Below are 12,366 nucleotides of genomic sequence, written 5' to 3'. Positions count from 1 at the left end.
CACGGAAACAAAATACATTCGTGTGCATGTAGCCTAAGGCCTCATGCACACGGCCGTTGGGCGGCTATGGCCGTATTGCGGCTTGCAAACGGTGGGTCGGCAATCCACGTGTGCACCACGCATCACGGATGCGGACCCATTCACTTGAATGGATCCGCAATTCCGGAGATGCGGATCGGAGTCACGGAACACCGGAAGCACTACAAAGTGCTTCCTTGGTGTTTCTTTCCGTTGTTCCGCACCGCAAATAAATATGACATGTCATTTTTTTATTTTTTTTTACGGTGCGGACAGACCACGGACCCATTCAAGTTGAATGGGGCCCGCCCACTGCACGGATGTTGCCCATGCATTGGGGAACGCAATTGCGGTCCCCAATGCACGAGACGGCCGCACAACAAGGGAATAAACTGCTGCTATAAGCGTTGACCCTTCTTTTTCAACACTTCCGCAATTCGCCCTGGCATTCTGGATTGCAGCTTCTCGACCAAATCCTGACTTTGTCCATCTGCTTTTTGAGGATTGACCACAGGTTCCTAATGGAATTGTGATTTGTGCAGTTTCCTGGCAATGGACCCAAAATTTCAATGTTTTGTTCATCCAGCCACTTGGTTATCACTTTACCTTGTGACATGGTGCTCCATCATGCTGGAAAAAGCATTGTTCATCACCAAATTGCACCTGATCGTTAAGAGAAGTTGCTCTTGGAGGATGTTTTGATGCCAATGTTCTTAGGCAATATTGTGAGTGCCCATTCCCTTGGATGCAAATCAGCCCCACACATGAATGGTCTCAGAATGCTTTGCTCATGATAGCGCTAATTTTTTCTTCTCTGGACAGTCATATTTCCAGATATCCCAAACAGTCTGAAGGGGGCTTCATCAGAGAATATAACTTTACACCAGTCCCACAGCTGAATCCTCTTTAGGAGATGGTCATGGCACTTGCTGGACTTTTTGGGCACCCTGTAGCCTTCTTGGTGATTCGATAAATGGTTGATTTAGGTGCAATCTTACAAGCAGCAATTTCCTTGCCTGTGAAGCCCTTTTGATGTAAAGCAATAATGACTGCACATGTTTCCTTGGAGGTAACCATGGTTAACAGAAGAAAACAATGATTTCAAGCACCACCATCCCCCCTTTTAAAGCAGCGGGAGTGATATCAGCTTCCTTGTTAACACTTTCTCTTGATTTAACAAGAAGATAATTTAAATGATGTTAGCAGGTCATTTGCCATGGCAGGACTGAAATGCCATGGAAATTGTTTTTTTGGGATTAACTTTATTTACGGCAAGGAATGAATTCAATAATTTCAATTCATCTGATCACTCTTAATGCAAATTGCCACCATAAAAACTGAAGCAGCAAACTTTCTGAAAACCAAGATTTGTCTCGGTCTCAAAACTTTTGGCCACAACATTTAGTTGACACTTACATAATGTGTATGGCCAGCTTTAGTCTGTTCAGTATTTATCTTTGCAGACTTCACACCATTTTCATAGTATGACCCCTAAAGCAGAAAAACTGCTATAAAATTTTTTGAAAGTTGCAAAAAAAGTATTTGAATAGTTCACTCTGTGCCACTGCAGATACTATTTCAGGCTGCTTTCACACTGTGGTGTGTAGCCCATTAAATGCGATCTGTGTGGCGGCTGCATTTCCCAGACCAACAGTGGCTCTTCTGGCCCCAACTCACTACATCATAGATCACTATGAAACAGTGAGTTCGGCTCGCATGAACCACATTTGGTGCAGGAAATTTTGTCGTCAGGCTGTAGGTGTTACACATAAGATGGATATTTGATGGGGCATGGCGACAGAGACCGAGAGAGAGATGGATGGTACACATGGATAGGAAAAGGAATACTATCTGACTTAGGCCTCATGCACACGACCGTTGTTTTGGTCCGCATCCGAGCCGTAGTTTTTGCAGCTTGGATGCGGACCCATTCACTTCAGTGGGGCCGCAAAAGACGCCGCATCTGTTGCTCCGTTCCCTGGTCTGCAAAAAAAAATCACCTGTCCTATTCTTGTCCGTTTTGCGAACAAGAGTAGGCAGTTATATCAATGGCTGTCCGTGCCGTTCCGCAAATTATGGAACGCACACGGACCCCATCCGTGTTTTGCGGATCACGCAACGGTCATGTGCATGAGGCCATAGGGAAAGGATAAGTAATGAGCGAGGTGAGGTGACAGTATAATTTTTAAGTTGGACCTTTAAAAGCCAAACACAGTATTATTCCAGGATCATCCATTTTTGTTGATGGTCCGAGAACCCAGTATAGGGTCTTCTCTTCTTCCTAACCAGTGCGTGGAGCAAGTCGTTGCATACTGTAAGTCATTTTGTGTGAATGAATCCCAGAGATCTGTGAAGGCATGTGATGTGAAAGACCCTTGTGCATAGAGAAATGCATAGACCTGCGCCTCCAGGCATAAGGAGGATGGCTGTTTAATTGATTCTCTGTGGATAGCCTCTCCCCAAAGAAGAGCACAGTCAGTAATGAGCCATCCCTGCGGGGAAAGACACCTAATTGTTTTATTTTCTCTGGTGAGGGATATTTTGTACTGCAAATAGCTACGGTATGTGCTGATTACTCTACACCTTCTTCTGTTGCACTGACTGGACCCACGGTGGACTGAAATCGATATTTCATTTGCCTAGTGGCGTATTACTAAACAAAGTAGGGATCGTCTATTAAAAGAGCTGAACGCTTCCTGGCAATAAAATATATTATGCAAAACTGCAGACAGCACATTTGTTTCCTGTGGCTTTTGCCCCAGGCTTCCAAATTGTTATGGTTGACGCAAGGTCAGTATTTGTAATGTGTCCATGGATTCTCTGCGAAAGCAATGCCTTCAATACTCATATCACTTTATACTCAATGACTCTTTGCTACTGTTCATGTGAATCGGGTACTAAAAGGTGAAAATATTGTGTATCACTGCCCTAATAAGGGCTACCTGCTGCTCCGAAATCTGTCAATGAACGTGCCACAGCAAATATTGAGACTGAGTACCCAAGTGATGGAGACGGCCCCCCTGCATTGTTTAAAGTGTAACTGTCATTCTTTTTTTGGGTTTTGTAATGTGTAGGGGCAGTGATACTGACCATTTTTGTAATATACTTTAATTACTGCAATTGTACATTTCTATTGCAAAAATAGCTCTAAAGTGGCCCATTTTGAGCCTAAGCAACGCTCCTCTGTTTATATAACAGTCAGCGTGGAGCAAATCTCTACAGTTACATAAACAGAAGACGGGAGCTCAAAATGGGCCACTTTAGAGCTATTTTTTCTAATAGAAATGCACAATTTCAGTAATTAAGTATATTACAAAACTGGTCACTATCCCTACCCCTATACATTCCAAAAATAAATAAAAGAATGAAGGTTACACTTTAATATAGTAGCGCCCACACAAGTACCATAAAACACTCAGAGGAGTAGCAGCAATCCCGTGCCAGCCATGACAGTGCCATTACAAAATACCACCAGTTTCTCTCCATGGGTTTTCACTGCTGTCTACCAAAAACATGCGCGCAGCCGTTTAGGAGAATTGTAGCATTCCCTCTCTGTTTAACTATATACGCAGTAGGAGGTCACCATTGGAGAAGACAAGGCAAGTGGTGGATACAGGGGCATGAACACATTGGGGCAGACCTACTATTAAAAATGCAGCAGAAAAGCGGGCATAGCTTAATTGGTCCACCACAAGACAAAATGTTGGCACATTTTTGGCATGAAACGAAGCCAACTTATAGATAAACTAAAGGTCTGTTTATACGAGCCGATAATCGATCAAAGAGATATAGTCAGCACTATAATCATCTAGTTTACATGCAGCAATTAATGTTTGTTCTGAAAACCCTTGAATCAAATATTAAAAGTAGTCTCTGCCATATTGTTTATAGTAAATAGGAGTTGTTGGGTGTGTAGACGAGATGGCTTAGTATAACGCCTCATGCAGACGTCAGTGTTTCACGGACGTGTGCTGTATGTGTTCCCCACGGACAGAACTTGCCCCTATTCATTTTAATGTGTATATGTATGCACGGACGTCTGCATGATGCTTAAGACGTGTTATACTAGACTTCAGTTCAGTTTTAATGCCCATCCACTATTTACATTCTATTGGCTACATTCCTGTATATGTTTTGCGGTCCGCAAATTGCGGATCTGCAAAAAAAAACGGATGATGTCCATATGGCATCCGTTTTTGTATATGGCTCCATTGTAACGATGCCTATTCTTGTCCGCAAAACAGACAAGAATAGGAATTATTTTTTTTTTGTTTACAGAACGGACATACGGATGTGGATAGCACACCGTGTGCTGTCCGCATTTTTTGCGGACCCATTAAAATAAATGGGTCTGCATCCTATCCGCAAAAGAAAACCGGAACAAACACAGAAACAAATACGTTTGTGTGAATGTAGCCTAATCGCTTAAAGGGAACCTGTCACTGGGATCACCGCTAGCACATCCGCAATACCCAGTCCCCATAGCTCTGTGTGTTTTTATTGTGTAAAAAAAAAAAGGATTTGACACATATACAAATTAACCTGAGATGAGTACCTGTATGTGAGATGACGTCAGGGACAGGACTCCTCTCAGGTTAATTTGCATATGCATCAAATCGTTTTTTTTACACAATAAAAGCACACAGAGCTATGGGGACTGGGTATTGCAAATGTGCTAGCTGTGATCTAGCAACCCATGGCCTCAGCTCTATACACAAAATGCCGGTGACAGGTTCCCTTTAAACAATTATTGGCTTGTGTGAATGGACCTTAGGCTAGGTTCACACCTGAGCGTTTTTACAGCGCGTTCCTACCCATTTTGCGGACGTGTGAATGGACCCTTAGACAGTATTAGTAAATCTGCCCCAATTATTCTCTTGCTGATTCTTGGAAACATATTTGGTATTGGCCTGACTAGCCCGGAGCCACACTGCAGCCATCTTGGCTATATACATAGATGAGACATATGCTATGACTCATGACTCTGCAGATCTGTACATGATTTCAATTAAAATAAGGCTGGGATCACATCTGCGCTTTTAATTTCGGCAGCGGAACGGACTGCTTTTGGCCGGACAAAATATACTACACACAGCATTTTTTTGTCCGGCTAAAAGCCGGCATATATGCCAGAAAGCGGTTGGATCCCCACCAGATCCCATTACAGTGAATGGCGATCTGGCGGTGCATGGTGGTATCTGGCTGTGTCGGATACAGTAAACTCTGGCAGTCTGTTCCTCCGTCCAGAAAAGACTGCCAGGGTTAAAAGCGCAGATGTGGACCTAGCCTAACACAAGTTTTTTGGCTTTAAAATCAGGCATCTGCTAATGTTATCAAGGAACAAGCCATTAGTTCCTAATACAATTCAGATAAGACCGAAATAGATCTGTGGCTGTCAGCAGGATCAGGGCAGGACAATTCCCCTGATAACGTTCTCGCTGCTTTATAACTTGAGAAAACCAAAAATAGCATAATTGGAAGACACATGTAATGTGAAGCTCAGGAGCTTGTCGTATCCACATGATGATGATAGAACTGTTCTGTAACTGGAATAGATTTTACCATTAGTAGAAAACCACGGTAAGGCTACTTCCACACTAGAGTTTTTTTACTGGATCCGGCAGGGCTCAGCAAAAGCGCTTCAGTTACTGATAATGCAACCGTCTGCATCCGTTATGTACGGATCTGGTTGTATTATCTTTAATATAGCCAAGATGGATTCGTCATGAACTCCATTGAAATTCAATGGGGGACGGATCCGTTTTCGATTGTGTCAGAGAAAACGTTTTTCCGTGGACGGAAAGCAAAATACAACATATTGCAGTTTGCTCTCCGGTTTGGGAACGCAACTAAACGAGCAGAATGCATTTTGGAGCACTCCGTTCTGTTCAGTTTAGTCCCTATTGACAATGAATGGGAACAAAACGGAAGCATTTTTTTCCGGTATTGAGACCCTATGGCTGATATCAATACCGAAAAACTAAAACGCTAGTGTGAAAGTAGCCTAAGGAGCGCACCCAGTTATTGCCGTTTTAGTCTGTATGTCCAATAAGTTACTGCCGTCTCCCAACACCTTACAAAAACCCACAATCCTATAACATAGGAGATATGACCCAAATGCAAAATGTTAATAAATGTATACATACAAGCCAGATACAAAATGTGGCAGAGAATGGGAAACTCCACACCTGAAACCATAGGGTAACAGTAGTCCGTGTACATCCAAGAAGTTCATAGATGGTGAAGTGCCCAGTGCAAGGGAGATGCCCAACAATCCACTTGCAGATGAAGCTGGGCACAGGAGACGTGTTGGGGCTGGGATCTAGTTCTTTGTGTTCTTGGCGAGCCACATTGTATGTATGCATGTACTATTAAGGGGCTTTGGTGAATGTTTTTTGCATGACCATGACTGATTTTGTTTTGGTATGAATTGGTACTTGTCCATAGTCCCTTACTACAGACGTGGACAAAATTGTTGGTACCCTTTGGTCAATGAAAGAAAAAGTCACAATGGTCACAGAAATAACTTTAATCTGACAAAAGTAATAATAAATTAAAATTCTATAAATGTTAACCAATGAAAGTCAGACATTGTTTTTCAACCATGCTTCAACAGAATTATGTAAAAAAATAAACTCATGAAACAGGCATGGACAAAAATGATGGTACCCCTAGAAAACACAGAACATAATGTGACCAAAGGGACATGTTAATTCAAGGTGTGTCCACTAATTAGCATCACAGGTGTCTACAACCTTGTAATCAGCCATTGGGCCTATATATATGGCTCCAGGTAATCACTGTGTTGTTTGGTGATATGGTGTGTACCACACTCGACATGGACCAGAGGAAGCAAAGGAAAGAGCTGTCTCAAGAGATCAGAAAGAAAATTATAGACAAGCATGTTAAAGGTAAAGGCTATAAGACCATCTCCAAGCAACTAGATGTTCCTGTGAGTACAGTTGCACATATTATTCATAAGTTTAAGATCCATGGGACTGTAGCCAACCTCCCTGGACGTGGCCGCAGGAGGAAAATTGATGACAAATCTAAGAGACGGATAATCCGAATGGTAACAAAAGAGCCTAGAAAGACTTCTAAAGAGATTCAAGGTGAACTTCATGCTCAAGGAACATCAGTGTCAGATCGCACCATCCGTCGTTGTTTGAGCCAAAGTGGACTACATGGGAGACGACCAAGGAGGACACCATTGTTGAAAACGAATCATAAAAAAGCAAGACTGGAATATGCCAAACTACATGTTGACAAGCCACAAAGCTTCTGGGAGAATGTCCTGTGGACAGATGAGACAAAAATCGAAGTTTTTGCCAAGGCACATCAGCTGTATGTTCACAGACGAAAAAATGAAGCATATCAAGAAAAGAACACTGTCCCTACTGTGAAACATGGAGGAGGCTCTGTTATGTTCTGGGGCTGCTTTGCTGCGTCTGGCACAGGGTGTCTTGAATCTGTGCAGGGTACAATGAAATCTCAAGACTATCAAGGAATTCTAGAGAGAAATGTACTAGCCAGTGTCAGAAAGCTTGGTCTCAGTCGCAGGTCATGGGTCTTGCAACAGGACAATGACCCAAAACACACCGCTAAAAACACCCAAGAATGGCTAAGAGGAAAAAATTGGACTATTCTAAAGTGGCCTTCTATGAGCCCTGACCTCAATCCTATTGAGCATCTTTGGAAGGAGCTGAAACATGCAGTCTGGAAAAGGCACCCTTCAAACCGGACACAACTGGAGCAGTTTGCTCATGAGGAGTGGGCCAAAATACCTGCTGAGAGGTGCAGATGTCTCATTGACAGTTACAGGAAGCGTTTGATTGCAGTGATTGCCTCAAAAGGTTGCGCAACAAAATATTAAGTTAGGGGTACCATCATTTTTGTCCATGCCTGTTTCATGAGTTTATTTTTTTACATAATTCTGTTGAAGCATGGTTGAAAAACAATGTCTGACTTTCATTGGTTAACATTTATAGAATTTTAATTTATTATTACTTTTGTCAGATTAAAGTTATTTCTGTGACCATTGTGACTTTTTCTTTCATTGACCAAAGGGTACCAACAATTTTGTCCACGTCTGTATTTACTGCTCCAGCATGTACTGATTTTCAGACATGGGTGGGTTGTTGTCTCTTGTTGTGCTTTATTATATATTAATTTTCTGGACACACTGACCACTGTTATCCTATGTATTCTCTGCCATGTGTCTTTTATATATGCTTAATTGTTCATTAGTGGAGGATTGTGATATTTGATGGAGTGACCCTAGCTTATTCTAGCTCTTCCATTTTTGCGGACAGCATACGACCGTCTGAATGAGCCCTTACATGCATTATTTTGTGACTCGTGGTATGTGTATTTTATATGGCTGCAGTATTGGAAATGACTTTACAAAAACAGCTGGTATCTAGAATGGGCTCTAGAAGTGAAGTAAATTTATTTCCAGCCGTCTTAGTAGCAGGTTTATGTTACATACCATCTTCAGTGGGTACCAGGACTGCAGATGCAAAACATGAAGAACAAGACTTCATTAATGTCTTGAATCATGATACCATGCTTAAGCTTTTCAAGGGGTACTTTCACAGTAGCGTTATTTTTTTTCCGGTATTAAAATCTAGTAAAGGGTCTCAATACTGGAAAAAAACACATTAGTTTTGTCCTAATGAATTCTGAATGGAAAGCAATCCGTTCATTATGCATCAGGATGTCTTCCGTTCCGTCCCTGGTACGTTATTTGACCAAACAAAATACCGCAGCTTGCTGCAGTATTTGTTCCAGCCAAAATTCCGGAACAATACCGCACTTGCCGGATCCAGAGATGTATTTATGCCGGATCCGGTACCAAGTGTTCTGGAAATTGCTGCGTCGCCGGATCTGGTTTTCCGGTCTGCGCCTGCGCTGGGATATAGGAGGAGCTAGTTTAGCTTTTGATCTTTGAAAAACCAGTTATTCCGTTTGAAACCGGATGAGACTGATCCGGAAAAAAGATATCCGTTTGCATACGGTTTGCCGGATTCTAACAATGCTAGTGTGAAAGTACCCTAACTCTCTGTTCCTGGAAACTTTCAAAAGTCACTTTGCCTTTCAGATTTACACCCTTAAACTGCCACTAACCTGTTATCCAGGATGCTCGTAGGTTGACAGAGCCCTTCTATATTCTGGCTGATTCTGCATAATGTGGTACGGGCATGATGTATTCTGATGACTTGTAAGCAATCGTAGAGATTCTCCCCAGTGAGTTCTCCTCCTGGTTGGAGTGACATCCCAGAGGCCAAAATGTCATCCTAAGCCACCTTCAGCATCTTACCACGTGCAGATGAAGCTGAAGCTAGTATACCTCACTTTACTGCGCATGTACCTGATGTCATTGGAGATGCCTTGTGAAAATGTACCAGTTTAAAAAACAAAACCGAATTACTTTACTATGTTATTGTTCAGCACGGATGCTGTCTATTGTAAAAACGGACAGCACCCAGATGGAAATATCGCCCATGTGAAATCGGCCTTATTGTCAGTTGCATTAGAATGTGCTTGTAGACCTCCTTCCCCTCTCCTTGTCGTAAGAATCCAGAGTACCAACAGAGGTGCAAGGGGCCTAACAGCCAAGAGAAAGGGCTACTGCGAAATAGACAATATGTGGGCAGTGTGACAATATTGCAGCATAATCTGATTTTAAAATGAGCTAACCCGTCCTGTTTCACACATCTTCTTACAACTATCTAATCATTAGAAAACCACATGAAAACGCTACATTTTTCTCTTCATCCAAAAGCATAGGAAACCTGATGCAAAATAACTTTTTCAAAAAGCCAAGCTTATTTCTATTACTTTATGAAATGTATTAGAGTAATGTCAATGTGATGGTCTTACTGCACAAACTGAATGCTGTAATGGTTATATATATATATATCTTGATATTTTTGCCTTGCTTTTTAGATATTTGAATGGTGGTATTTTCGGAAGTATGGAACATCCTTTATTGAGCAAGTCTCTGTAAGTCACTTGCGCCCTCTGTTGGGAGGAGTTGACAATAGCCCACCAAGTAACTCGAACACGAGTAATGGGGATGCGGATTCAAGTCGACAGAGTGTTTCAGGTATGATTGGGCTTATAGCTGAAGTTTATTTTGTGCTAGTCCCTGATTACTCATTTAATAATACTTCCACATGTAGAAAGTATGCTCGGTGTATTGACATATTGGATGAAATATCTAAATCATTTAATAATTAACCTCTTCCATTAGTACTGTACTGAAGAAACCTCTATAGAATACATCTAAAGGAGTGGAAATGTTAGTGTTCGCATCCGCAAAAAGCACATAAAATGTAAAAGTTACCCACACAGTGGCGCCATAGCACTGCCTTATGAAAAGCATTTAAAAAAAAGTAAATTGCTGTAGAAGAACATTTTCAGGAGAAGAAATGCAATAGTTTTTAAATAATTAAGATTGTAAAGAGCAGGCATGCATTATTCACATGTATTCTGGCGTGAATGGTGCACCGATATATAGTTCACTTCTATTTGATAGCACTTGCAGATATGTCGCATGCTAAATCTAGCTCTATGTTCTCTAGAGTTGCTTTGCAGTCTAGAAGCAGCCATTTTGGGTGGAGGACGGCTGGACGTAGGGGTTCCTCTAGGCCAGTGTTTCCCAACCAGTGTGCCTCCAGCTGTTGCAAAACTACAACTCCCAGCATGCCCGCACAACCAAAGACTGTCCGGGCATGCTGGGAGTTGTAGTTTTGCAACAGCTGGAGGCACACTGGTTGGGAAACACTGCTCTAGGCATTAATGAGCACCGATCAGTGATGCAGCTTGTCGATTGGTGCTCAAGCTGCGTTTACAAGCAGCAATTATTGTTAGTATGGGAATAAACGATCGCTTGGGGTACCTTCGCACTTGCGGCAGAGGAATCCGGCAGGCAGTTCCGTCGCCGGAGCTGCCTGATGAATCTGTCAAACGTGTGCAAACTGATGGCATTTTAAGACTGATCAGGATCCTGATCCGTCTTACAAATGCATTGAAATGCCGGATCCATCTTTCCGGTGTCATCCAGAGAAAAATGGATCCGGCATTTTGTTTTTTCAAAAACTGATCCGGCATTTCAGTATTTGGAATGCCGGATCCGCAACGAATACATTCCTATGTAAAAAATAGCCGGATACAGCATTCCGGCAAGTCTCCAGTTTTTTTGGGCTCGAGATAAAACTGTAGCATGCTGCGGTTTTATCTCTGTCCTGATCAGTCAAATAGACTGAACTGACGCACCCTGAACAGATTGCTCTCCATTCAGAATGCATAGGGATAAAACTGATCAGTTCTTTTCCGGTATTGAGCCCCTAGGACGGAACTCGGCGCCGGAAAAGAATAACGCAAGTGTGAAAGTACCCTAATATGATCATTAATCCCCACAGCATGGGTCTGTTGTGCACACTGATTAAACGAGCCAGGTAATGGGCAGCATGTTTGCACACCGCAGTATTCGGCTGAACGAACATTCTCGTGAATTTTTATTCCGATGATGACCCATATAAAAAGACCTTAAATGTTTCCTAATGGCTAAGGGAATCTTTTTCTGCCAGGTAAAACCAGATAGCAACACATATATCCTTTTTTCCGAGCTGTTTTTATTTTCTGATTACAGATTTTCTGATTGTAAGTTTAGAACATGATTGTGGGGCTGCAGTCTTGCCTGGGTTCTAAACAGCATTTAGAGAGATGCTTTCCAGCAGCCACCATTAGCCATAGACACAATGAACAGGAGCCGACTCGTTGACATGGTAGAGTTTTCTAGGCATGCTCTGTGACCTGTGCAGAGGTCAGGAGGGAGTAGATAAGCTGTGATATCACCTATTGTTAATGGTGGATCTTGTCTTATCTACACACAGAGGTGATATCCATCATTGCTAATCTCCATGTAATGATAAGCAGATAACTACAGTAAAGTGATATGTACAGACCAAGAATGCCGCCTGTTATTAGGCTTGGTGGCCAGTGCGGAAACTGCAGGATTTTGTGTACTTTAAAAAAAATATAGATATTGACATGGAAAATTCAAAATAACATAAAAAATTATTTAAAAATATGTTTAACATAAAAACATGATTTAAACAATAGGTCATTTTCTGATGACCCCTTCCCTTTTAAAGGGGTTATCCTGGAAAAGATAATGATCACTTTTCCTCAGGATAGCTCATCATTGTCACATCAGTGGGGATCCAAGTCCCGACACCCCCGCGATCAGCTGTATGGGGAGACGGCACGTGTCCGCTGCTGTATGTCTATGGGACAGCAGCAGTTGGGAGGAAGACAGAAGGGAGTCGCCACGTGCGCCCT

At 42.2% G+C, this 12,366-nt stretch overlaps 1 protein-coding gene across 3 annotated transcripts in view; it reads left to right on the top strand.

Moving 5' to 3' along the window:
* Positions 1-12,366, top strand: part of ST7 (suppression of tumorigenicity 7) — a 129,465-nt gene that overhangs the window by 55,045 nt on the left and 62,054 nt on the right. For all 3 annotated transcript variants that reach the window (XM_044277003.1, XM_044277002.1, XM_044277004.1), the window contains one exon: positions 9,967-10,126. In XM_044277003.1, the coding sequence (XP_044132938.1) occupies positions 9,967-10,126 (160 nt within the window). The remainder of the gene's footprint in view (positions 1-9,966; positions 10,127-12,366) is intronic.

This window comes from Bufo gargarizans, chromosome 2 (assembly GCF_014858855.1).
Source record: "Bufo gargarizans isolate SCDJY-AF-19 chromosome 2, ASM1485885v1, whole genome shotgun sequence".
NCBI lineage: Eukaryota > Metazoa > Chordata > Amphibia > Anura > Bufonidae > Bufo > Bufo gargarizans.
The sequence above is the reverse complement of the archived record's forward strand: the minus strand, read 5'-3'. Positions and strand labels throughout refer to the sequence as shown.